Source organism: Fusarium sambucinum, chromosome I, assembly GCF_050947815.1.
Source record: "Fusarium sambucinum isolate potato_lamoka chromosome I, whole genome shotgun sequence".
In the NCBI taxonomy this organism is placed as follows: Eukaryota; Fungi; Ascomycota; class Sordariomycetes; order Hypocreales; family Nectriaceae; genus Fusarium; species Fusarium sambucinum.
In genome coordinates this window covers 6,452,214-6,478,314 of record NC_139294.1, presented here as the reverse complement: position 1 = coordinate 6,478,314, position 26,101 = coordinate 6,452,214, and the positions used below count along the sequence as shown (strand labels likewise).

The 26,101-nt window shown below is 49.3% G+C and overlaps 10 protein-coding genes across 10 annotated transcripts; 4 read left to right on the top strand and 6 right to left on the bottom strand.

Moving 5' to 3' along the window:
- Positions 1-369: 369 nt before the first annotated feature.
- FSST1_004799 (acetyl-CoA:L-glutamate N-acetyltransferase) lies at positions 370-2,424 on the bottom strand (the record flags this gene model as incomplete). The annotated part of the gene is made up of 2 exons (XM_083231009.1): positions 370-2,124; positions 2,188-2,424. The coding sequence occupies 2 exons, from the start codon at positions 2,422-2,424 to the stop codon at positions 370-372; spliced, it is 1,992 nt and encodes a 663-aa protein (XP_083088229.1).
- Positions 2,425-3,493: 1,069 nt separating this feature from the next.
- FSST1_004798 (NAD binding domain of 6-phosphogluconate dehydrogenase-domain-containing protein) lies at positions 3,494-4,474 on the top strand (the record flags this gene model as incomplete). Its single annotated transcript, XM_083231008.1, has 2 exons — positions 3,494-3,538; positions 3,596-4,474. The coding sequence occupies 2 exons, from the start codon at positions 3,494-3,496 to the stop codon at positions 4,472-4,474; spliced, it is 924 nt and encodes a 307-aa protein (XP_083088228.1).
- A 453-nt stretch (positions 4,475-4,927) lies between these two features.
- Positions 4,928-5,280, top strand: FSST1_004797 (H(+)-transporting V0 sector ATPase subunit e; the record flags this gene model as incomplete). Its single annotated transcript, XM_083231007.1, has 3 exons — positions 4,928-4,938; positions 4,997-5,080; positions 5,151-5,280. The coding sequence occupies 3 exons, from the start codon at positions 4,928-4,930 to the stop codon at positions 5,278-5,280; spliced, it is 225 nt and encodes a 74-aa protein (XP_083088227.1).
- A 271-nt stretch (positions 5,281-5,551) lies between these two features.
- FSST1_004796 (sterol homeostasis protein ARV1) lies at positions 5,552-6,577 on the bottom strand (the record flags this gene model as incomplete). Its single annotated transcript, XM_083231006.1, has 4 exons — positions 5,552-6,015; positions 6,071-6,227; positions 6,284-6,337; positions 6,389-6,577. The coding sequence occupies 4 exons, from the start codon at positions 6,575-6,577 to the stop codon at positions 5,552-5,554; spliced, it is 864 nt and encodes a 287-aa protein (XP_083088226.1).
- Positions 6,578-7,183: 606 nt separating this feature from the next.
- Positions 7,184-9,067, bottom strand: FSST1_004795 (LysM peptidoglycan-binding domain-containing protein; the record flags this gene model as incomplete). The annotated part of the gene is made up of 1 exon (XM_083231005.1): positions 7,184-9,067. One exon carries the CDS (start codon positions 9,065-9,067, stop codon positions 7,184-7,186), a length of 1,884 nt encoding a protein of 627 aa, XP_083088225.1.
- A 1,573-nt stretch (positions 9,068-10,640) lies between these two features.
- Positions 10,641-13,827, bottom strand: FSST1_004794 (CeGAL family transcription factor; the record flags this gene model as incomplete). The annotated part of the gene is made up of 6 exons (XM_083231004.1): positions 10,641-10,704; positions 10,754-13,084; positions 13,150-13,283; positions 13,369-13,386; positions 13,584-13,608; positions 13,652-13,827. 6 exons carry the CDS (start codon positions 13,825-13,827, stop codon positions 10,641-10,643), a joined length of 2,748 nt encoding a protein of 915 aa, XP_083088224.1.
- A 2,239-nt stretch (positions 13,828-16,066) lies between these two features.
- Positions 16,067-19,270, bottom strand: FSST1_004793 (mannose-ethanolamine phosphotransferase MCD4; the record flags this gene model as incomplete). Its single annotated transcript, XM_083231003.1, has 6 exons — positions 16,067-16,830; positions 16,878-16,986; positions 17,047-17,182; positions 17,243-17,430; positions 17,476-19,031; positions 19,090-19,270. The coding sequence occupies 6 exons, from the start codon at positions 19,268-19,270 to the stop codon at positions 16,067-16,069; spliced, it is 2,934 nt and encodes a 977-aa protein (XP_083088223.1).
- An 817-nt stretch (positions 19,271-20,087) lies between these two features.
- On the bottom strand, positions 20,088-21,601 carry FSST1_004792 (chromosome segregation protein Csm1/Pcs1-domain-containing protein; the record flags this gene model as incomplete). Its single annotated transcript, XM_083231002.1, has 3 exons — positions 20,088-20,305; positions 20,363-20,782; positions 20,833-21,601. The coding sequence occupies 3 exons, from the start codon at positions 21,599-21,601 to the stop codon at positions 20,088-20,090; spliced, it is 1,407 nt and encodes a 468-aa protein (XP_083088222.1).
- A 496-nt stretch (positions 21,602-22,097) lies between these two features.
- Positions 22,098-23,508, top strand: FSST1_004791 (protein-degrading AAA family ATPase MSP1; the record flags this gene model as incomplete). Its single annotated transcript, XM_083231001.1, has 4 exons — positions 22,098-22,199; positions 22,264-22,537; positions 22,601-22,973; positions 23,028-23,508. 4 exons carry the CDS (start codon positions 22,098-22,100, stop codon positions 23,506-23,508), a joined length of 1,230 nt encoding a protein of 409 aa, XP_083088221.1.
- A 1,187-nt stretch (positions 23,509-24,695) lies between these two features.
- On the top strand, positions 24,696-26,086 carry FSST1_004790 (cystathionine beta-lyase STR3; the record flags this gene model as incomplete). Its single annotated transcript, XM_083230999.1, has 2 exons — positions 24,696-25,940; positions 25,991-26,086. The coding sequence occupies 2 exons, from the start codon at positions 24,696-24,698 to the stop codon at positions 26,084-26,086; spliced, it is 1,341 nt and encodes a 446-aa protein (XP_083088220.1).
- Between the last annotated feature and the right edge of the window lie 15 nt (positions 26,087-26,101).

Genomic DNA, 26,101 nt, shown 5'->3' with positions numbered 1-26,101 from the left:
AATTTGATTAGCTTCAGTTGTAATGACAGATTTTAGTAGCGTCTGTAATGTCAGCCACTTATTAGACTGCTACTTCTCCTTCTCTTCCATCACAAGTGTCTAAGATAAGCCACCCTGATTACGAGTCCCTTCCTTCATTCTAATAGAGGTTTACGCATGAATCTCTCCAAGACATTGTCCATGGTATAAGGCAAAGGGTTCCATTCGTTTCACATGTGACATCGGCAAAACAGCTATTAGTTCTTGTATTACTTCAAATTACGGCAGAGGTGTCTCTTATGTTTGTAGATGGTCTCATTGTATCCTTGCGGGTTCTGCATATCATTCCATCTCGTTTGTATTTTGTTCAAATATCCCTCTTCTGCCCATTCAGTCCAAGATGTGTTTGTTATCTGCCCAAGAAGGCTCTACCCCCCTGCATACAGACTCGTAGTCCTGTAGTACAGTACTTTCGATATGCAACTTTGGTGTTGTCCAAAACATCGTCCAGTTGCAACCTGATAGCTTTTTGGTTCCCAAAGATCGCTCAAAGTACCACTTGTTGACAGGGTTGTCCTTCCGGCTTCGCCAAGATATACCTTCAGGAAGACAGCCCCTTACCATTGCGTTAAATACAATATCAGCGCAGCCACTACTGCCCTGACTCTTCCTCAGGACGGCAAACTTGTCCAAGTAGGGCACATAGCGGCCTTGTTCGTAAGCAGTCTGATCATCCAAGCCCTGGGGCTTCTCCCAAGTTAGAATAGCTCCACCCTCATAATCTCCGGCAATGATGACGCCAGCAAGATTTTCGTTTACTCTGTTAAGATAGTCGTCAACGTCTAATTTTCTGCCAAATGAGTCTTCAATCAGATGGACCAGCCGAGGAAGGTCGATACACTTGTCAGTCAAGCGCAAACGAGGTGCCCCGGGCTTGGGCGGACACCATGGATCCTGTCGAGGATGTGGAAACAGTCGAAGGGGCATGCCCTTCTTGAGCAGAGTTGAGCCCGAAGATGCGCCCGCAGTCTGCCCCTTACCAGAGTTGGTTGGAGCGCGCGCCATAGGCAGAGACGACGAGAACACAGGCTTATCTGTGAGAAGGTTGTGCAACAGTGGGTTCTTTTTGCGCCGAGTTGTGACTTTGCCGCCCATATCAAAACCAGATTCGGATCCTGTCAGTCCAGAAGACTTGAATGGGATCTCAGTAAGGTTGGCTGCAGCGTCGGGTGTAGTAATGAGAGCTGATGATGTGTGCGGCAACATCGCTAGTGTGTCTCTGGCCAGAGCCAAATTCGCAGCGTGGGCCGTAGTTGAGGCGCAAAGGTCCTTGTCATCTCCAAGAGGAGATCCATCTGGTCCCATAAGTTCTTTGAGGATCGGCTCGTATTCCTGCTGCAGATTGATGAACCGGTGGGCTGCTCCAGGCCGTCCGGCCATTGGTGTTGCTCCAAGAGGATCGAGAAGGATGATTCTCTCCACTAGAGCCATTGGCTTGGAATGAGCAGTATCGACCTTACTATTTTCACCAACACTATTGAACTGTAGGCCAGCAAAGTATCGGGTCAGTGCCAACACGATTTGGTTTGAGTCAACAGGCTGAGGTGGTCGGGTGACATCACGAGTGACAACTGAAGGAATAACTGGCATCATCCTGTGGTGCAGGATGCGGTCAAGAAAACCAGGGTCTTCAACTCGAATATCAATGGGCGATGATGCTTCCAACACATTCTCTTGCGCAGAGGGCTCTGAGTACACAAACGCATTATCGACAGCGCGAGCACCATGCTCTGCGAATCGATCAATGGCCTCACAGAGCCGGAAAGTCTGTTCTTGGAAAGTCATGCGGGATTCATCCATGCCACAATCGATCACAACCACGCTCAAGAGGCCTAGTTTACGCAATTGGGATAGTGTGTTCGCTACTCCACCAAGAGTCTCATCATCAATCTCCTGAGGAACGCGAAGCTTCATGATGGCAACATGTGGAGGTTTCGGTGCTTCGGGCACAGCTTCCTGCTGAAGTTCACCTTGGACGAACAAAGGCGCATCTGCGAGGGACTTTGGGCTCTTGCTGGTATATTTCTGTAGATAGCCTTTGGCATCTCGCTTCGTTGCCGACTCCAAGACGGAGACGATGAAGTCCTGAATATGTGTTAGGAAAACGAACAAGCATTACAGTAGTAAGAGTTGGTTGGGTCGACATACTCTGTCAATGGCCTTTTTCCTTGCAAGCGCTGTAGGAGCTGGCGACAAGCGGCGGGTGGCGCCTTTGCCGAGACATGCGGCTGACGAGCTTTTGTTGCCGTGTTGTGAAGCAAAACCACGAAAGCGAGATCGGAAGGGATTGGTGATATCATGCAGAGATACTGCAAAGTGTGGTTCTGTAGGTGGCGCACAATGACTGCACCGAGGTGCTTGCTTCAGTATACGAGGCCAACTCATGATGCCACAAGACAGACTTTGGTTGCTGGCGGCAGTGGATATAAGTTGATAAGTATAGGAGCTTTGACTTTGGCTGGGAGAACCTCCCCCGGATGACCTGTGATATTGTGGATTGAGAGCGGTCGTAGGGGGAGAAGAATCAATGTTAACTGCAGAGCATCACTGGGTGACTCCTCAATAAGAGGAGAGTGCAGGTGCAGATGCAAATATGAGTGTAACGCTCGTGAGTCAAAACTCAGCCGAGGAGAACTGGGCCTGAGGGACCTTACTTATCAGATCAAATAGCTCGACTAGACTAAACCCCCCGGGTAGTGGAGGTTAAACAACTTTTTTTTTAGGACAATGACATGTGGGCGATAAGCTGATAAGCCCCAGATTCGATGCCGATGTCGCTAAAGGTATCCATGTTAGTGATGACGATGGATACTGTCGGCAATTGTCTGTCTAGAACTACAAGCTATGGATATACCTAATTGGACACCGAGAACTAAACTAGGAGTACGTGTGTATTATTATTTTGTGTTCTAAACATTCAACTTGTCGTGTTGTCCGATCAAGGACACACCAAGTCTGCTCCAAACTCTACCTCAGTACCTTAAGACCCTGTCCTAATGTGGAGAGGTAGCTCAAACCAACAACAGCTTGGGGCAGCTGCGTCATATACATCCATCCAGCTACAGAAATACTAAGTGGTATTCATTCGTCAAAATTGTAAAGTATTCGAGGTATCTATATGAATTCTTCGACTAAACATTATGAAATACTTAGGATACGCAGGTCGGAATGGACCAAATACGTTCTAAACTACCTGATACAACAACCTCAATGGAAGATTCCAACACAAATGATAACTTCTCTCCTTAAGCAATCCCGTATTACACCCGCCCAGTCCCTCTAAACCCCGCCTAGCTGCGATCTCAGCGGAGAGTGAACTCCGTATCTCCATCTTATAAAAGACGTACATAGATATTGCAGTGAGGCGTTGAGAAGTCTCCAAGCTGCGATACACTCTTTTCATTGATCAAATATCAACTACGGGGCCTCGACATCACAGCCGGTTCATATCACCATGGCTCCTACATTATTATGGATTGGTCTCGGGAACATGGGGAGGGTGAGTCTTATTAGTGTCCTTGGAAGGGCCCTTGAATAAGAAAGCTGATGAGAGCAGGGCATGAGCAAGAACATTGTTGAGAAGGGCAACCTAGACGGACCTCTGCTCCTGTACAACCGCTCTACCAAGAGGACGACTGACTTTAGTGCTACACTCCCCAACGGCAAGACTGAAGTTATTGAGTCCCTTGCCGATGCTGTTGCAAAAGCAGATGTTATCTTCTCCTGTATTGCCAATGACGAGGCTGTCCAAGAGACTTATAAAACAATGCTAGAGAGCGATGTCAAAGGCAAGCTCTTCATCGAGAGTTCAACTATCCACCCAGAAACAACCGAAGCCATCGCCAAAGAGGTCATTGCCAAGGGCGCCGAGTTTGTTGCCGCACCTGTGTTTGGTGCCCCTGAGATGGCCGAAGCTGGTCAGCTTGTCGGGGTGCTCGCTGGACCTGCTGCCAGTGTCACAAAGGCCAGGGCGTGGTTCCAGGGCGTCACCTCCAAGGCTGATATTGACCTTTCCGATCAGCCGTACAGCAAGGCTTTGACTCTCAAGGTCCTCGGAAACACCTTCATTTTGAACATGGCCGAGCAGCTCGCCGAGGCTCATGTTGCGGCGGAAAAGACTGGACTAGGCACTGAAGCCATCCATCAATTTGTCAAGTCGGTTTTTGGAGGACCTTATGCCTCCTATAGCGAGCGTATGTTGAATGGAGATTATTACAAGCGTGATGAGCCCCTTTTCGCTGTCGAGCTGGCAAGAAAGGATGCTCGACATGCTATGAGTTTGGCCAAGTCTGCTGGTGTTCAGCTTCGAAATGTCGAGGCCGCAGACGCACATCTGGCAATGGCCTTTGACCACGTTGGCTCATCTGCAGACATGGCTGGTATTTACGGGGCTGTTCGTAAAGAGTCTGGTCTCGATTATGAAAACAATGCCTAGATATTTGAAGATAATTTATTAATTAAACTAGATAATGAAGCTTGACCTGAAGAGAACCGAACGTTCTTTTTTACGCTAGGTTGTATCTGGAAAAAAGGAGAAATCGGTATCTATTAATGGCGGTAAGTGTGCCTAAGTCAAGAGTGATTGAGTGTATTCAAATGCCTGAATAAGTAGTGAGAAATGACTTGTTTCGTAATAAACTTGTTATAGATGCTGGAGATGGCTGTTGGTGTATGGTGGTCCAGGGTAAGAGCTTGGCCAGTGGCTGACTCAGCTTTGAGTCTCCTGTCGCAGTTCAGTGATGCAACCAATCTAGTAACAAGCTCACAACCATCAACGACATCAACCCTCGAGAAAGCTCCTTATCCGCAAAATAACCGCATTTACCGCCCGGAATCATCCAAACGAAGGTCCTGCCGGCAGGATAATACTCAAAGTACAACCGCAGTCATGGCTCAAGGGTGCGCAACGACTCCTTCCATCAACGACGCGTGGACGGCCCAATTAACAACATCGTAGATACGCCGTCTTCATTGGCCTCATTGTCATCGCAGTCCTTTGCGTGGCATCGTGGTTCTTCGCTCCCAAGGGAGAAAACCAAGTGTTAGTATAACCTTTCCTGTTGATGCGACTTCCCATTCCTAGATCGCCATGCTGATTTGTGTTGTTGCAGACTCTGGCGATCTTCTGCCATCCTGGCCATCGTGAGCTGCTATCTCATGTGGGCCATTACGTTCCTCGCCCAGCTCCATCCCCTTATTGCGCCCAGAAAAAACGGAATCCGCGAAGAGTACCTCGATTAGAATTCGACCTCCAATTCGACCTGTAACTCGACCTGTAATTCGACCTACAATGTGTCTCGGGGAAGAGGCGGATAGAAGGGAGAGACTGTTATGAGGATGGATGCGTTTGTATTTTTAAATGTTTGTCTTTTTGGCACTCATACTGTTGTTAATGTTTTCTTTACGGAGTTGGAATGCCTGTTATACCAAGCCCAAGATGCGCTCTGCACATGCACCTTTCTTCTTCGAGTCCCAGCGTGATTGCTTGGCCGCCTACCTACAGTGTTGAAGCTTAACCAACAGCGAGCCGACCCGCCCATTCCCTCGCATACATCAACAATGCCCAGAGTGCTTTGCCGTCTGCCGCCACGCCGCTTTCGCCTATCGAGTCGACGTCTGCGAGACCCGCGGCGAGCAAAACTCCCCGGCCGACAACCCAGCGTGAGGCTGCCCCTGCGATGGCGAGGAAACATGCTGTTATATACCCACAGTCGAGAAGAATCCGCAGAGCCTCGACGTTGTTTGCCACGACAGCCCAACCGAGTGAACGAGCTGAGGCGGGAACATCATAATCCCAGATCACCATGAGTATAGGGAATAGTTTGGTAGACGATGAGACTAGAAGAGCTGTGGACACCGAGTTTGGTCTCGTGTACTGAGGCAGGATGCCCAAAAGATTGAGAGGTGAAAATGCAGAGGATGTGAGGAAGCGTATGCTCACATGGAATGCTGCGGTTGAGAGGGCGCAAAATATTACTGTAACAGAGTTAGTTTATAGAATTTGTAATCGATCTGAGATACTTCGTCTTACGAAAGAAAAGATATTGAAGGACAATCGGTTGTTGTGCCAATTTGCCTAGATTGCTTGCTCCTGGAAGAGCGTCAGGCACTGTCTGTTTCTCCAGCCGTGCCCATGTCAAGTACACATCAAAGAGAAGCAGTAGGATACCTAGACGGATGATGGAATGCTAAAAAGATGTCAGCAGGACCTCTACAGGGCTCATAATTGTTCATCATGACTTACATCTAGCCGATCATCGTCGCGCATGAGCGTGTTATATAGTAAATGTCGATACACCTGCGACTCGTTAGAAGCTTGCATTATTTTTGGGCTCGAGATGAATAGTACCTGGGGCTTTATAAGAACCAGGTCGATGAATAAAACGACAAAGTCATGCTCGACATACTTGTCGCAGAAGCAGCCACAGTTGCGACAGACAGTAAGTCGAATATTATGTCCACTTGCTTTGTCCCCTGCGCCAGAATATGCTGTCCATAGCGTCTTCACGGGGTGCCTGCATTCGATGCAGATAGGCATCTTGAGCCTACGGTAGCTAGTAAGTGAGTTTTGTAAAGAAACGTGGCTTCCTATGGTAGAATTTGCGGTTGACACAGTTTGACCAGTATCATGGCCAGTGATATGTATGGTTGTTGAAAGGAGCCACGCAGTTTAAACGAAGCCGGGAATGAGGTGGGGATAATATGATAGCCGGCTCACACTAACAACAAAAGCAACATTGAACATCTTGCAGACCATTCCTTTCACCACTAAACAGGTTGATTCAATATGATTTGGCAATTGTGTTTTCTTTCTCATCTGCAGCTAAGTATCGATAGAGCATCTTCTCCGTCCAATATACGAGTTGTTCTGATGCTCTGAAATGTTTTGCAAATATACCGAGACTTAGTAAATGTAGAACAAACCCAGCCAATCCAAAAATTCTCAAACGCTCCTCGAATTTTGCTGTGATTTATGCATATATCCTGAAGTATCGCGAATGCCCCCAAACGCCTTGCAGCTTAAATCAACTGCAATATGCAATTCCTCCACGACTAACGCCTCTCTGTTCTCAGCCTGGCCCCAAAGATTTCTACATGGTCTCTTACAATTACTCCCTTGATTGAAGTTCTGGAGCCCTGAGTTTTAATCATCCTTGCCACCTTTGACTGCCAACCTTTCTCTAATGCCTCCTTCGGGCTCGTTTCGACCACTACTCGTAATCTGCAGGGCCTCCATCAGGCCGGACGGGACTCCTGTTGAAGGTCCCCCATCATCACTACCGGTATCAGTCAACTCTATCAGATCGCCGTTCCGTTCAGGCCTTCCCTCGGGTAGTCCGCGTATCCTTTCCAGTTGCGAGCTTGGCTTCCGTGCAAGAGCACCCCTGAGCCAAGTTTCTACAGCGGCGGCGGCCTTATCTAACCCGTTGCCCTGTTGTGTTGAGCTGGCGTCTTGTCCCTCACCTGTGGGGTTTTCCACAATGCTTGATGATTCTCCCGATTTGAAACCAAAATGGGCTGTTTCTGAACCCATGATAGACATGGAGGGTACTCCCTCAAGCGTGAGCCCAGGCAAATGCTTCTTAGTCCACGTATTAAGATAATCTTTGTCTGGCCCAGGGGCTCGTGTACTCATGCCCATGGAGCCGACACCTCCGGGCCGACGCATCCAAGCGGGTAGGGATTCACCGGCTTCGCTGATCGTGCCTCCGCCTCGTACTGGGCTTGACATGACAGTATTCGAGAGTTGCGGCCGATGACCAAGAGAGCTTCGGCGACGAGACGAGTTACCCGTGGATCCAGGTGGATTGCTGTATAGGTCCAGACTTTGCCGGGGTGTTGAGAGAGTTGAAATAGTCCTAATACTCTTCTTTCGTCGAGGCGGAAAGTAACCCATAGCATTCCGCGCAACCCGCGCAATCTCTATTGGTTGTGGGAACGAGTCAATCTTAACCCAGCGCACATGCGCCCACAGCCTCTCTTCTTCGATTGGTTGGGTGGCTGATGGCGTTCCATTAGTTGGTCGACTGAAGAAGTCATCGTGGACTGCTGATGTATTCTCTTCAGCAGCGGGTGTCGGAGCAAGTAGATCGACACCATGTGCGTTGTGCCATGACGGTGGATCACAAGGTCGCCCACGAATATCGCAAGCGTCGACTGGAATCGTGAGCCATTTGCGCACCTGTACACTATCTCGTGTCCAGAGCCCGTTTGCCTTTCTGAAGGCATCCTCACGGCATTGATATTTCAAGATCAAGCCTGCATAAGTGTCATTGGGCTTGACTTTGTGGATATAGACCAGGTACTCCTCAGGCTGAGACTGCTCTGGTGCAGAGTCGTCAGAATTTCGGCGTTTATGCTTCCCACTGACATCCAGTCCTCCATTGACACCATCGTGGCTTTCCAATACCATGGCCCTTTTCGCAGCTTTCAGAGCCGCTTCGCGCTCTTCTAGGGATCCAGCACCCACATCATTCAGATTCGGTTCCCTGGGAGGCGCGGGGCCCCAAGCACCACCTGTCTTCTTCGAGCTACCGTTGTTAGAAAAGTCCCTTCCCCATGTCCCAGGTCGAGAGCCGGCTCGATTATGGGATTGGCTCCTCCTTGCTTCCACATTGTCACCTGATATAAGAGAAGAGGTAAACCCTTGGATAGAAGCCCAGCTCTGTGTTAAAGAGTCGTTCAAGAAGTTGGTAAGGTTGGCTGCGCTGTTGGTTCGGTGAGGAGTTGAGGCTCCTCGATCCAAGGGAAGAGGACTCGTCGAACGGCTGTTGGTAGGACTCAATGCTGACAAGAGGCCGTAACTTCGTGCAGGAGAGGGAGAAGCTTTGGTATCGTGGACTTCGATGTTGCGGCCACGGCGGGAGCGGCTGGCTTCGCGAGAGGTAGCGGTATCACTGTCATCACCGAGCGTGCTAGCAAAACGCCGATTTCGCGGGCGAACAGAGGCAGTGTCTGAGGAATAGTTGGAGGATGCTAGTGCCGATGAAGACCGATGCGGCGACGGCCGCGCAGAGCGGTCGGTCATGATAGTCGTTGCCAAGTTGACGGTAGATTCTCTCGAGCTGTGTCGGTTCGGCTCTACACAAGTGCGTGGCACTTACGGCACAGCGAATAAGGTCGTAGTCGAAGTCATTCAGTATGCATCAAGGAGACGGTAAGGGTTCGAGAGGCGAGATAGCCAAGCGGAGATGGAGGATTAGGTAGGAGGGTCCTGTCAAGGATCCCCAATCGCTAGCGCAGGCGTTGCGTAAGATAAACCAGAGCGAATGCTGCCCGGGTGTTGTTGAGTTCTTGGAGTTGCTCCTGACCTGGACCGATTTCAATAGGAGAGGAATTTGAACCGTTGTGATATGCACTACGTTCTGTCGTGGGATATGATTGAGGTGGTCGTTCTTGGGACAAGGTTACTTGGGCTGGTCCTGGGTCCACCAAAATCTATCTAGAGGAGGAAGTCGTCTATGTGCAGCAGGGGGCACTCAGCTGTACCCCAAGCAAAACCTAAAGTACAAATAGTGCTTATCCTCTCAGGCAATACCTTATTCAAGAACTTACTCTAGGTAGGTTTGGCTGGCACGCTAATAAATGATGCAAGCAGTCGAGACTCGATTAACCCGAATTGAAGTTTGTTAATTCATTCCAGAACTAAGAACACTAGCAGGTTCATTTAAAAACAAGAAACCACCTCGATATCAGCAAATAGGTGTCATTAACAGACACTCTGAAATACACTTTCAGTAGGTATCTGATATAGGTAGTAATTATGCAACCTATGAGTGGTTCATCATACTGTATGCAAACTTGGGATGATTCAGGGTTAGAACAGGGCCATCGATCATCCTGTAATCTTGTGATATCTTTGCTGCTGAGGTTCTCTATTAATCCAGCACTCCCACGAGCAACAACCAGGACGCTCCATATCTTTTTACTTAATAGCTGGGGCAATGGAGTAGGCCGCGCGGAGGATATGACCCATGTCCGTCTTTAGATGCTTTAGATTGGCCGCAACACTAAATCTAGTGTTACGGATAACCGATAACATGTAGATAACTCCACTAGGAATTGCTGGCCGCAAACCCCTGAATTTGAATTCCCCTGAAAACCCTACCTGAGCTTCCAGAAGGCGTCAATGCTGTCCCACATGACCCTCCGTCTTCGAGGTATGGGCCTTTGTAGCGTGTAGTAACACAAGGTGCGGCAATAGGGCACAAGGTGCGGTAATAGGGAACCAGCTAGCAATGAATTGTGGAGGCGTCCATTAATTATTGTGGTATATTATATTGTTCTAGCCTTGCACTGCTGCAGATGACTCTGGGTATTTATAACGAGCGCCAACACTGCCATGTCTTACTCGTTGTCTTCGAATGTCCTATTTGATATGCTCCATCGTCAAGCTATTGGCCCGAATTCTTCAAGTGGACTGCCAGAGACATTTCTGACCATGCACAATTGTTCAGCCACCCGGGTTTGCTACTGAACCACAGCTGGTTAGTTTTGCTTCATAGCTCAGTTTCTGAGTCAAAAGACCAATGCTCTTGACCAAAGGTGATGCTTTCTGCCTTCACAGTTTCGCCCTGCTGTGTTGTATCCAGCCATGCTGCTTAACCGAGGGGCACGTCAAGATTGAAATTGGGATCTGTGTTGTTGATACCGAAGAATTGGAACCTAGAAAATCAGTTAGAAACCTAACAACATGGGATGTTAGGATACTCACCAGTCCTCTACGTTAAGTGTTGTCGGAACAGCTTGACCAGGTCCCGATGCAGTACTCCAGCTATCTGGGCTCTGCCCCTCTGGTAGGCCAGGATCAAGATTAGGTTGCCACATATTGGTGTGTCCTTGAAAGCCTTGAGGCATCATCCCATTCCCACGATGTTGATACTGTCCTGCTTGCGGGTTGTGTATCCCGCTCTGCCCGTTACCTGGCGGCATTGAACCCATGTTGTTGTGGTCAAGATTGGAGTGTGTTTGCGTTGGTGACAGGTTCGGGAAGGCTGGCATGGCAGCACTATCAGGAAATAATTGATCTGGCTGGAAGTTTTCCCAGAGAGATTGTGAGAGGTTCGGAGAGTTCCTTGTCACCAGATATAGGTCAGGAGGTGTTGGCGGCACAGAAAAGGATGGATTGAAAGGCGTTGCTGGTCGAGTTTGTGGACGTGAGTTCGTGCCTCCCATGAAAGTGTCGGCTGTACTCTGTCTTGCGTTTGGAGACGTCACCGGCGGAGGCTGCATCGAGCTTGTTGGCTCCGTCTTGACAGCACTAGGCGTTTGAGGCCGTGATCTCTCATAAGACTCCTGAGGCTGAGGCGTATTGGTACTAAAGTCGATGGCCATGTCATCGTACTTCCGCTTGGTTGCCTCGGCCTGTCGATTTTGCTGTTGTTCCAATTGAGAAAGAGTTTGGCGCAAATTTCGGTGTCGCTTGCCTTCAGCCCTTTGAAGTCGCTCTTCCAGTACCTTGTTTCCCATGATGGATTCAAAGAGGGCGTAAACCATCTTCCCGACAAGCCAAACCCGTGAGATTTCCTTCATAGCTGACATGCAGCTACGCAACCTGTCTTGGGTTACCTGCTGAATCGAGGGTACTGGTGACTTCATTTGATAGACATGCATAATGAGGGCTGAGAATAGACTGTATACAACAAAGGCGGGACAATACCGTAGCTGATCATGTGCAGCGAGGTTCTCGACGATGGAGGTTATCATAGCCGCTGCTTGAAAAGCGATATTGCGAGAAGGGTAAGGCGAGGGGTCAGGTAAGCGTGATGAACCGCCCGGTGGCATATGCGCCCGATGCAGAAGGCATAATGTTGTATAATAATTCGAGTGCAGCAACGCAGACCAGAAATGATGGCGCGGCATCTCCCAATAAACAATTTTCGGGCAATTCTGCAGCCAGTCGGCCAGAGCCATGTCACTATGCGTGAGATCGATGGCATTTCGTTTAAGCCCTTTGGAGGCAACCGAATATTGCTGAGACAGCACCAACCCCATAATCTCGCACAATTTGACGTATTCAAGAAAAAATTGAACATGTATAGGATCTGGCGGATATTCGCTCGCTCGGTCTGCTTCGTCCTCGATGAAATCGTCTTCCGTTAGCATCTCCACGTCTGCGTCATCCAGATTTATATGAACGGGTCGCCCTAACGCAACCGCTACTGAACGATCGCGAGTGAAAAGAGACCACCAAATGCGTTTCCATAGCCTTTTATCTGCTCGGCTCAGTTGCGACTGTTCAACAGACCGATGCATGCCCGAACCTTGCGCAACAATGGTTGCTACACGGCTCCAATAAAAGACATTTTTGGTGACATCTTCGGGACCCTCCCAGTACCAGCCCATGAGAAGTAACGACTGTACAATTGTCACGCGGTCGTCCTCGTAGTTGGCATCGTACAAGGCCTTGGCGCGCTTGTAGAAAGTGAGAGCAGCAGGAGTGGTCGAACCATTGGCATCCATCAGTTGATGATTGTTACAAGCGCGAGTACCCGCTAGAAGGACGGACTGGAGGAGCAGTAGAGATGGAGGGTTCTTGGGGTCCCGATACTGTCGCATGAACCGGGTACGATTGATGACAGGGACAATAGGGTGAACCCATTTGAAGTACGCATCGATAAGTTCGTCGCAAAGAGTTCGTGGGGGAAGCAAGAACGCTCCTCTTTGATGTAGAATATCGATCTCAATGTTGTCTAGTTCTGTAAGTCGAGCTCGGGAACCGCGTACATTTTCAGGCAGTGGGTAATGTACAACGTCCGCCGAGCCCTGGCGGTCATGGACAAGCAGAGTAAGATTGGAAGATTCGCCAAGGTATGCGACCCGCCCGGCTTCGGTGATAGGGGCGCGCGTGAACTTGGGCTTCATGACGATATCCAGATAGGTTCCATTGTCGACTTCCTCTTTGCGTGCCTGAGCTTCTGTCCATGCAGTAGGAGGAGTGCCGCTGTTGGAGTGGTATACCGAGGGAGCTCGTGGAGTGAGTGATGCTGTACTCGGAGGAGCCACAGGTCCCGGCGAGGGATCTTCGGTGCCATCGCCTCGATCACTATATGGGAGGAACATTTAGTTAGCAATCAAAATCCACGCGCGCATATAGGCGCATTCCCATACCTATCAGAGTCTTTGTTTGTTTGACTGCCAGAACCCTGGGTCTTTTTGCGCTTCGGATTTGGAATACGGCACTCAATCTGGAAGGCAACGCAGTTGGTACAGGGCACACCAAGGCTTGCGGCGTCGCATCGGACCTGTAAAGATTGGAAGTCAGTATTGCTGCCGGCGATGAGGTAGAGATTCCAATTGGGTAGCACATCGCTGTGTAAGAAAAGTTACCTTTCTTGCGTGACAAGTCTATTAATATATTAGTCAAGGCATAATCTAGGTTTGAATGGGAAACTGCATCAGAAGCCCAAATGCTGATGGATGTCGTGATAAATATCATGATGAAGTGGGTTGCTGCCCGCTGATGCCTCGGCTCATGTTGAGGGGAACGGGGCACTCATGATCAAGGTTCGGCAAAAGGCAACAAAACTTAAGAAAGTGCTTACCTCGCATGCACGCGATGCTCGTTGTCTTGCAAAAGAACAATTTTAGCATTTGAAACCCAAATTCTTACAACCCAAGGACGACCAACCTCCTAAAACTCACTCCGCCAGCGGAAGTCGACGTCGAAGTAATAGAAGCGGGCGGAGCTGGCGTCGATGAGATCTGCGACTCTCCTTGCTGCTGCTGTTGTAGAGCTTGAGGTTGCACCTGCGGCGTGCCGCTGCCCGACGACATATCCACGTCCATGGAACCGGAAAGTCGGCAATAATATATCGATACGGAAGCAAGAGTGATCAAGAAACGGCGAAGTCGGTAGTATCGAGGAGGGGGAGGACGCCAGAGTTGAAAGCACAGCAAGGTTGGAAAAAAAGGTAACGTAGATTGGCAGGTAGGATAGGCAAGAGGTTATGGGCTTGTCTGTGTCCCCGGTGCGGCCAGGGCAGGTACCTGCCAGCGTGAGCCAGGCAAAAGGAAGCACTGACACCACTAGGAGCGAGCCACACCAAAACGGCAGGTCTAGAGATGTTTCGATATGGAGAAAGGAGATGAAATCCTTGGACAAGTTGCGCAACAGCTTTGTATAGAAAGTCTACTAAGATAGTATTTTTGTAAACAAAGTGCGTTTTAAGACCCCCTGATACTTCGACAGTCAACTCGAGTCTTGGCTTTGTTTCGCGTCAGTTAAAGATAAATAGTGGCGGGAGAGCGTAACATGAAGCAAATACAATTACAAGTAAGCGGATAGGTCGGTAGGCGGTTCTACTGTATAAGGCAAACCATCAAGCCTCCAGTGAACGGAACCTCCACCACCCAACCTAGCAAGGTGCCTCACATTGGATGGATGTCTTAACTGATTCTGACTTTGCGCTACCCAGATGGAACCGGCCGAGATGGTTCTAGCTAGCGGCGGGAGCGGAGAACCATACCTACATACATTAAAGATCTACCAGGTCTTGAGGACAGCTCGGTATTACTCCGTATTTGTGTTTGCATATAATTATATAACAGCAATTGGATATGGCAAACACGTTTATTGTACAGCTGTAAACCACGAACAATCTACTAACCAAAGACCCAGACGTATCGTCTTCAGAAACTGCACAGCCCGAATAATGGGATGTACAATATCCTGTGGACTCCAGATTCTCAGCAGCAACGGCTCATGGGTGACCCTGTCGACTTCGGAGATGGTGGACGGCAGACCTCCACTGTAATCCCGTCGTCTCTTAAAAGAACACAAAAAGACATTCGGCGCTCACTTCAGTTGAAAAGGCTCCACAAGACGTATGGAACCTGTTCCGCGGACCGCGTCAATTGCTGATTGATGCCGTATCAAGTTCCATCCCCGAGAGGCATGATGGAATCGTTTGACTAAGCACAACCATCGTGATGATATTTGTCAAGTTTCCGAAGGGTTCTGTCACTTACATGAGGCACCGTGAGACTTGTGCATGTGTCGACGTCTGCTTAAGGCTTGGAGTTGACACAAGGGGCGCAGCTCTCAGAATATCGGGAGACCTACTTGGTGAAAGTTATCATGACTTGACCCCTGGCTTACATCGTCAAGAACTGCGGCGTAGGCGCGTGACACGCGACATGAAGCATGTGCCTGTCTTGAAGATCAAGGAGGCCCGTTTGCTAATTGTTTCATGCCTAAAATGAGCTTGTGCATGAGAGGAAATCCTGTCGAACTGATCGACACACACAATAATGTATACGTATGTATGTGTTACCGCCCTGGCTCGTGACATGTGAATGCTTCGAGACGCAATGGCGGCGGCCCAAGTTCCAGATTGAGTTTGGCTCGATACTTTAGCCAAAACATGTCGTATGTAAAAAGCTGGGGAAATCAAACTGAACCTCTTTGTTTAATTTGTCTGCAACTGAAACTGACATTCATAATCCACCCGTCAGGTGTTCCGACGACCCGAGCCAGAGCTCTAACCAGGCTAATGGTATGGCTTCTTCTGGGCCTTTTGTCTTATATGCCTATGGCTGTTCTATTTGGCGAGACGATAGACACATTACCTACTGTTCTTTCCTTGGCCTTAGCTTTTCACATGCAATTTTGCAAATGTTAGTCTTACATCAAATGGAGAATGGCTCCATAAAACAATACCCATACCTCCGGGCTTCCGAATCCATCCCCCGGATCCTAATTACATGGCTGCCCTTGTTAGTGACTTGAATGATGCGCTGCAAGGTAAGATGTCTGCATCTTGCCAAGACATGAACAAGGTCGCAACGCGCACCCTCTTCCGATCAAGGCGCTGTGACCTGCGGTCATCTTCCGTTAGGCTTCCCCTTCAGCCCTATCCAGCTCCATGTTGCGGTACCTCCCCTATGTTCGGTCACATGGTTCGTGTCCGCGTTATTGGTGTTCTTGTCAGTTAGTTGATTGGTCTATATGCACTCAGAAAATCTTGGCTGAAAGACCAACATGTAGTGTGCATTTTGATTTCTTCTATGGTAGGTATTGGGGAAGTTACTCTGCCCCCGCCACTATCGGCACTTTCTCATCTGGTTTGGTCATTGCAGCTGATTTTTTATCCTCTACCTCAATGCCAGCAATGAAAGCTGCACTCACGAATTCGAGTGCAGCAACAAAGACACACAAGAAACTTGCAATGGCAAAGTGAGTGATGGTCGAGCCAATCTCTAACCATGATCCTTCATCCTTGACAACCCAGAAAAAGTAGAGTGTCAGAACATCGCTGGCGGTAAGGACAACCATGAAGATGGCGGATGGCGCCACACCCAGTCTCTTGTTCAGCACTCCAAGGTTAGCTGAGATAAGAAAGAACGGAATAATGATCTTGAGGATCAGTAGCGCTCCTTGTGAAAAGGGGTCGAAAACAGGAATCAACCGGGATACGCTTTCCAAGCTGAATGATGAGATGGAAGCAATATTGCCTGTGCTGAAAAAGGCAGACTGGAGCAGGACCATAAAAAAGAGTGCAATCCGTGCGTCTGACAAACTCAACGGCCGGAAAGCACCCAATTTAGGCTGTTGGCTATCAGTGACAGCCGCCTGCTTCTTGGCCTTCTCTTGTGTAAAGGCATGAGATGCATACTCAAGACGCACCCAGGCCAATAGAGTGACGCTGAAAGCCACATAGAAAAGGCCTTCGTAAGATATAGTCAAAATGACAAACGTGGGGGCGCACGTAAGGAAAATTATGGCGAGGCGATGCATGTAGTGGCTGTTGGGTTGTAATCGATATGCCAATGGCATGAGGAGCGACACAACTTATGCTGTCAGTAAGGCCTTCGATTTTCATATGTGTCTGACTTACCTAGAACAAACCAGCCAACTACCTGATTCCCCTTGGGAAGGCCAAGTTTGGCCTGTAGTGAGGTCGCGCTAGAACGGGTGACAAGCATAGCGAGAATGATAAGCCCAACCTGGATTGAATGTAAGTTGTTAAATTCCAATTGAAAGAAAATGCTGAAGTGACAATTTACCTGGATACCAAGAAGCGTCCGGCTTGTGTGAAGACGCTTTGATTTAGTCTTGAAAGACGTGAAGTCCGATAGGATAAAATCCTCAAGGACCATGTAAGCCAAGCCGACGACAGTCATCAATCCGCCACCAGCCATACTTTTGTTTTTATTTGAATCAGCAGCTGCCTATTATTCATAAATATCGGGTGTGACTTACATAAGTGGAATGTTCTCAACCTTCATGGCAGGGAGCAGGGTAAAAGTACTCATAGCCAAGCAAGAAAAGAACCACAGCATACTCAAGAACAGATGGGACCGTAAGAATGAGATACCCAATGTCATGGGCCAGAAAGCACCTAAAACAAAGAGACCGGTGAGAATTTCACGGTGAATGTATGCCAAAGCCTAGAAGCTGTAAGTAATAGAACATGAACGAATGGGAGAACATACCAAAGATTGGATAACACCAAGGTAGAGAACGACATTGAAAACAAGTGCAACCACAGCCCCGCCAGACCTGACATGGCCAAACAGAGCCTGGAAACCTTTAGCCACGTTGGCCCTGCGCGCATATACCTCTTCCCAAAACAGAACAGGGAAGAATGCATAAAGGTAGTATGCGGGAGGAGATTTGGAGATGATGAAAGATGAGTAGAGTGCAACCAGGACTGACAAGAAGAAGGCAGATCCGAGAAGTGTGCGCTGAGGAGGCAAACTCTCATCTACCACGTACAGAGAAAGGACAGTTGTGGTAGCATAAGCCATCCAGCCCAGATAGCCGATAGTGATTAGAGCACGAAGGAATAGCCAGTCATAGGTTTGAAGGTAGCGCAAGCCTTGTAGTCCAATAGACATCAGAGAATCGGATTCTTCAATGGCTTCCTCAAATGAGCCAGCATCAATCAATGCACGAATATGAGCGATACGTGACTCCGGGCCGAGCTTGTCGTCACTCAGCGGTCCATAGGGCTGGTAGCGGAGCTCTACGTTTCTCTTGCTCTCTTCTTTCACTCGGTATTGCTCGAGGATAACCTGAGCGTTGGCAAGAGAAGCTTCTGCCTTTTCCTTGATACTCGCCGAGAGGAAGTTCAGGGGAAGTTGACCAACGCCGTTGGCAGGAAACTCAGTACCGATGAGATACGACATCAGGGCAGCCACATCAGCTTGGGCAACATCGTGTCTGCGCACATGGTCAAGATTCCAGTCCGAAGAAAGCTCGTCATGTCCAGGCGCGGTACTGTCAGGATGCAATTCGGGAGCAGCAACACCAGATCCCCAGGAGATGAGGGGGGTCCTGGTGTTGTTAGGGTGTCCATCGCCATGGCTACCCCAGTCTGACATACCATGATCAGCAGTGAAGACAAAGGCAGTCCGGTCATCTCCGTAAAAGCTCTCGATAAGCTCGACAATTTCCTTGACACCTTGATCTACCACTTTGATGTTGTGAAGATATTCTTTGGAATATGGTCGGTATGAATGCCCAGTAGTATCAAGACCCAGAAGGTGGAGGAAGAAGACAACCTTGTCTTCCCGAAGCGCCGTGTTGAGGGTCTCATTCGTAGCAGCTGCAGCGAAAAAGTCCTTGACATGATCGAAAACCCAGTAATCAAGCTCGGTTGCGTCTTTAGAGAAATCCTCAAGCTCGGCACCGTACGCAAAGGCATCGACTCTGCCTGGAACAGCACCATGCTGGAACATGGGTAGAATATCAGGGCTTCCCCAACTCCATGTATGTCGGCTGCGGTTGAAAACACTGTCAAAATTGACTGGGTTCATCTTCCATCCCGTCGCAACGGCCGATACATCCTCGTACAAGCCAGCAATGAGGGCCACATGGCCTGGTCGAGATTCGGTTGGGACACGTGTGTGAGAAACACCAAAGGTCCCATGCTCCAGAACTCGAGAGCGAAGGTACGGGGCTAGATGTCGTGGAACAAGGTCTTGGTCGGATTCAGGGTAAGGTTCGGGATGAGCTTGGAAGGCTTTGTCTGCACGTAGTCCGTCACCTAGAGACAAAGTATGTTAATCAGGAAGTTCTGGATCGTCCAGCTCGTTTTCACTTACCAACGAAGAGCACAAGCCTGTCGGCGGGGGCCTTGGGAGATTCAGGTGGGCGCTCGACACCAAAGAGTTGCATGCCCGAGACAATCGGACTGACGAAGTAGATGTCGAAAATGGACAAGATATATACCAAATGAAAAGCAACAGCAATGGCCATGAAGCCAATGCGACTGGAGCCGGCCATGGCGAAGCAATTGAAAATTCCAAACACTTCGTCGTCAATGTAGATGGTTCGAATATTTGGCGATGATCTTAGTGTAAGTCAGGGGGGGAAAGGAAATACTTAAGTCTAACCACACCAAACAAACAACGAAGATTCCATGAATGTTAAAATAAGAACAATTGGAACAATTCAGGGCAGGGAGTGAGAATTTCAGTAATTTGAGCCTTGTTTTGTCAAGTAAGAAGCAAACGAGACAACCTCCTGTATAATTTGTTGCAAGAGGCTAAGACATAAACCGTGGCCAGAATTAGAATGACGCTGAATGAGGGACGCGTTGGATGGACCTAATCTGCAGGGGGAGACACGCTAGTGGCCCTGCGCTACAACCCTTATATCCTCCCCGTTGACGCCAGTCACACCTGGTTGGCTAAGTCAAAGTCTCATTGGCGTCAAGCTTCCCGTCAATATTCGAATAATATCCTTATTCATCTGAGACTCAATGGACGTTAGTTGAAGGTACTCAGAAATTGAAAGCCAGTCTCAGCCTTTAACATTTGATCAAATTTGAAAACTGCTTCATTCACATGCAGAATGGACCATCATCTTCACCTGACGAAGAGTGCTGCAACCTTGATGAATGAATTTGAAGTAAACATTCGACTACCAACAAGGTTCTCACCATATTATAGTCTAATCCCCTGGCATTCAGTCATTTATTTCCCGTCTAGCCTCACCACGCCAATATTTTCCAGTAGTCTATGCACGCAAGGCAAAAAGAAGTTGGGTATCATTAACAAGAAACATATTCAACAGCATCTTCGACAACAACCGGTGCATTTCACTGTCTCGTCAAATCTTCTGTCAAGGATTTGTTGACTCTGGCATAAAACTTGGGTGCTTGAGATCGTGGGAACGTGATCTCCTCTGTAAGATATCCGGGGAGCACATCTATCAAGTCATGGTCTCGTCCAGTATCCAGTTGCGGCTGATAGGTGAATGACACATCTTCATAGTTTTCTGACGCGTCATTCTCAACAGCGAGTTTGAAATGAAGAGCTAGTCACTGTGTCAGTATACGAGAACAAAGGACAAGAAGCCATTGACCAAACTTACTACCGTTGCGCCCAGTTTGGATGCAGTCAAAGGTATCTTCGACCTCATCTTGCTTCACGCCGCGCAGAATCAAATCTGTCAAGTCCGCATACAGTCTTTCTTTAGCCTGTGCAGTAACCTGCGCGGCGTGCGCAGCACCTGCCTGAGCATTGCGGTTCATCAGCCCACCGGCCTTGATAGCACTGCCTGGCACTCTGGGGTTGGTATCATTCGACCTGGCAGCGGCTAGTTTGGTAGAAAGTGACTTGATTTCGGACCTGGCCTCGGTCAAAGAGCTGTTCAGAGTCTTGACAGTCTTTTCCAAATTTTCCGTCTCGGTTTCGTTTGCCTCGAGTTGTTTCCGAAGCTCTTCACTTTCGTTTGCAAGCGCAGTCTGAGCAGCAAGCTCAGCCTTCAGTTCAGCTATCAGCTTAGTAGCAGCTTTTGAGATCAGTACACAGGTCATTGATAGTTCACATAGCAGCGCTTACCGGCAGTACGTTCCTCGGCCTGCTTTTTCAGTCGCTCAAAATTCCGCTCGGCTTCTCGCACTCCCACTTCGCGCAAATCTCGGTGACTAGCTTCGAGCGCTGTATACTTCTTCGTAAGATCTTCCAGTTGCCAGCGTGTGGAGTCGTCGCTTGTGTCATAACTTGACCATGGCACAATAGTTTCAACTTCAGGTATGGCGCCAGCGTTGTCGCTTTCGCTCTCTTCCAACACGGGATCTAACTCCATTGGGTCTTCTTGCTGAGTCTCTGGAACTTCTGCGATCAGTGTTCCGGGCTGTCGCGGAGGTCGCCCACGTCGCTTGACAGCGCTTTCGGGCACAAGAACAGAACTATCGCCATTGCTCTTCTTTGGGCGCCCGCGCGTTCCCTTCTTTACATCAGTAGCCGGGACACTTGAAGGGCCCTCAATGTCCTCAAATGTAACTGTTTCGTCCGGAGCCATCTGTTGGACCTTGCGCGTCGCATTCGTACCGCTTCCACCGGCTTTAAAAGCAGTATCTGGTTGTGCGACCACTTCGGGTACAGCTGGAAGTTTCTCTGTACCCGTCCGACGCGTCGCTCGTTGTGCAGGTTTGGTTATCTTGCTAGCCGGCCCAGGTGGTCGTCCGCGGGGTTTCTTGGTGGTGCTCATTGTGCGCATAGCTGCTTGGAGATCGGATTTGTCAAACATATCAAGATCGGGCTCTGAGTCGGATGCTGTAGGCCCAGTCGGCTCTGCGACAGGCTTCGCGCGTGCGCGTGGTGGCATCGTATCTTTTTCGTGGATAATAGGCTATCGAGTTTATAAAGCGCACAAAGTACAGTAGTCTAACAGACGAAGTCGCACTAGAACAGCAAAAGTGGTCTTTGAATCGCATGCGCAGCGCATGTGTGGATGGCAATTGTCGTGTATACAGTAGAAGGTTGGAGGGGACCTTCAATGTTTAGAATCCCACCAAGATGTTCATCTAAGTAAACAGATTGGGTCGACGAACAGGGCCCGTGCTTACCTGGCGCTAACCGCCACTTACCGCCCGGGCTGCCGCTGAGATGTCGGGCATGTGTGCCATTAGGTTCTTGCCGAACGCGCATATCAATCTTTTATTCTTCAAACCACATTTCTAACCCTATTCGGCCTCGACGCTTTGTCTTCTGCTATTCAACCGGCAACCGGAAATGTCATGATCGGGAGACACCAGCAACGCACTTAGCTCGATTACCGGTCGACAATTGTCATCCTCGTCCCCCTCTTCTTTCACTATCTCATGCCATCCGAGTCAACCCCTTGGCTGCGCTGGGTCCTCGGCATGGGGGAACGACGTAAGCTCGGCGATGTCGCCATGGACATTTTGCTCTTCGCGGGCATGGTGAGTACTCACGTCGTGAAGATTAAAGTGCATTGATGGACAAGACACTGATATGAACTGGTAGATGACTGCTGGCCTATACGTCGCTCGAAATTTCTTGAATCCTATCCTAAGCAATATAGCCGACCCCGATAAAGAGAAGCACGAACAAGCCAGGCGCCAGGCGAAAGCACACCTTGAGCGTATGAACAGGCACAAAAGAGATGGACTCGACTATGGCGATGACAGCAGCGACTCAAAAAGAGGACCTCGGCCTGAGGAATTAGTTCTGAACGAATACGAAAACCTGGTTGCGCTTGAGATGGTCCCCCCTGAAGACATCTCCGTTGGGTTTGATGGTGAGTAAAGCGTGCACATCGAGGCATCTTCTGTCACGTTATGACAGCCACTAATAAATGCAGATATTGGCGGCCTGGACACGATCATCGAAGAACTCAAAGAATCCATCATTTATCCCCTAACGATGCCACATCTATACTCTCACGCTGCGCCACTACTGTCCGCCCCCTCAGGAGTCCTCTTGTACGGCCCTCCAGGCTGTGGAAAGACGATGCTCGCAAAAGCTGTTGCCCACGAAAGCGGTGCTTCTTTCATCAACCTACATATTTCGACCTTGACCGAGAAGTGGTACGGCGACTCGAACAAAATTGTACGGGCCGTCTTTTCGTTGGCTCGAAAGATGCAACCTGCAATTATCTTTATCGACGAGATTGATGCTGTTCTTGGCACTCGAAGGAGTGGCGAGCATGAGGCTAGCGGCATGGTTAAAGCCGAGTGAGTCCCTATCTGTGATAACTGGCTGTTTCAATTGATATTAACATATGGCAGGTTCATGACTCTCTGGGATGGTCTGACGTCTTCGAACTCATCAGGAATGCCTGCTCGCATTATGGTGCTGGGCGCAACCAACCGTATCAACGATATCGACGAGGCTATTCTCCGCAGAATGCCCAAGAAGTTCCCTGTTACATTGCCAGGAACTGAGCAGCGACGCAGAATCTTGCAGCTTGTGTTGCAGGATACCAAGACGGATCCCGAACACTTCAACATTGACTACGTTGCAAGAATCACTGCTGGACTTTCAGGTAGCGACATCAAGGAAGCATGCCGAGATGCGGCCATGGTACCTGTTCGAGAATACATGCGACAGCACCGTGAGAGTGGAAAGGCCATGTCGACCGTGGACCCTAAGCAGTTCCGTGGTATCAGGTCTGACGACTTCCTCGGTCGCGAGGGCGGACAGATCAAGATGCAGTCAACACGGCAAACAAGCGGTGTTGAGGAATTGATTGCAGAGGAGCAGGATTAGTTAATGATAGACATGTACAGATAGTTACAGGCTGACAGTAACAGCTAATGTTCTTGAATAGAATCACCCAATCCTAATTCTGGATATCATCTCTCATCAGCTAGTGTCCAATCAGTAGCATCGCAATATCTCTTTCTGGCTGTCAATTCCATACGGTATAATTCGCACTGTAATATCTTTCCGCAAAGCTGATTTTCTCTGTTTGCCAGCGTTGGCCATGACAAGACGCGACAAGTGCAACCTACCTAGGTTAGCAATTGGGTGACAGAACCTTGACCTCTAAGCTTTAGAGTGCAACATCTAACAAACAAGTTGGGAGTCTGTTCTGACATAGCATATCTAAACTGGGTTCTTAATTTTGTCTTGTGAGCTTCCAGTGGTCAAGTTCTATCTAGACAATACCCTGAGTCCGGGGCCGGTACCGCCCTCCGGGTTTCCTACACAGTGTCGCCCCGCGTATGTCCCCACACGGAACGCAAACACTCGATGGGCCATGATAGTGTTAGATCACGTCATTTAGCAACCCCACCAAGGTTTCTGGGGCCTAATAGCGGGCTACCTTGAGATGAGTGCGCTATCGGGGGTTAGACAAGTATTTCGATATCAGCTATCCTCCGTTTATCGGTCGGATGATTCAGAAGCGGTGGCCAGGGCCCCATGGAACTGCCGCTGTTGAGCTGTTGTTGCAGGGCTTCAGAGGCTCAAAGCGCTGGAAATCGAGGACCCAGGCACCTCTCTGGATTGGACAAAATGCCCTGTAGGCAATAGGTGCACAGCGCCATACGTTCCATAGCAACTCTATCATATCTGGTCACCCATCAAATTACTCTTTTTGCGGGGTGATGGCGCAGGGTACTAGAGGTAGGTATGGAGAAAATCCTTAGATCTGACCGCCGACAGCGGGAATGACTCCCCGACTCCCGAACAACCGTCGTCCTTCAAGCTATCTCTACCTACCTACGTAGCTAATGCGACCGTCCTCCTTTTTCTTATACATTGAATATCAATTCTTCTTCCCTCAAACATCTTCAATTTAATTCGACATTAGATTTCGTCCTACAGACCTAAGTGCGTCGAATTTCCACCTGGCGCTATTCCATCCTGTATTCAATACATCAGTTGCCATCGCCTCTACACCTCTGCTACTCAAACCTTTGCAACACACCCAATTTTCTACCGAACAAAAAATGTCCTCTCCTTCGCCTACCGAGTCTGGCAAGTCTGCCAACCCATTGGCACGACTCGACAATGAGGGACACGACCTTCCTCCATCTCCTGCTCCGTCTAGCCCGCGCACTGGTCGCAAGCGCTATGCCCTCGCCACCGAACTTGTATACACAGACAGCAAAGATCAATATGGTGCCTCCAGCGTTCCTATCTACCAATCTGCCACCTTTAAGCAGACATCGGCCAGCGGTGGCCAGCAAGAATACGATTACACACGCTCAGGAAACCCTACTCGAACCCATCTTGAACGACACATTGCCAAGATCATGAACGCTCAGCGAGCATTGGCCATCAGCTCCGGAATGGGTGCTCTCGATGTCATTACTAGACTGCTCCGACCTGGCGACGAGGTCATCACCGGCGATGATCTTTACGGTGGCAGCCATCGTCTTCTTACTTACTTGGCTGCTAACCAGGGCATTGTCGTTCACCACGTCGATACCACGACTGTTGATAGCGTGCGGGCACGCCTTTCGGAAAAGACCGCCATGGTGCTTCTCGAGACCCCTACCAACCCTTTGATCAAGGTCGTTGATATCCCTTCTATTGCTCGCCTGGCTCACGAAGTCAACTCCAAGGCTCTGGTCGTTGTCGACAACACAATGCTCTCGCCCATGCTGTTTAACCCTCTGGATGTGGGCTGTGACATTGTTTACGAGTCCGGAACCAAGTACTTGTCGGGCCACCACGACATCATGGCTGGTGTTATCGCTGTGAACGACACTCAGATCGGAGACAAGCTATTCTTTGTTATCAACTCCACGGGATGTGGTCTGTCTCCTAACGACTCATTCCTTCTCATGCGTGGTGTCAAGACTCTCGCCATCCGAATGGAGAAGCAGCAAGCCAACGCTCAAGCCATCGCTGAGTTCCTCGAGTCTCGTGGCTTCCGTGTCCGATACCCAGGCCTCAAGTCTCACCCTCAATATGACCTGCATTGGTCTATGGCTCGTGGTGCTGGTGCTGTTCTCTCTTTCGAGACCGGCGACCCTGCTGTTTCTGAGCGTATCGTTGAGGCTGCTCGCCTCTGGGCCATCAGTGTCAGCTTCGGTTGTGTGAACAGTTTGATCAGCATGCCTTGTCAGATGAGCCATGCCAGTATTGATGCCAAGACACGAGCGGAGCGACAAATGCCTGAGGATATCATTCGACTTTGTGTTGGTATCGAAGACCCGAATGACTTGATTGAGGATCTTTCGCGCGCCGTAAGTCTCGATGCCCTGATATTATAAAATGAAGCTAACAATCCTTGCAGTTGGTTCAAGCTGGTGCTGTCACCGTTACTATGGATGGTTTCCACGCAACTGGAGCTGCCAAGGAGCTTGGAGAGACCCCTCTCTCTTTCCAATAATTTGTGACGGCATAG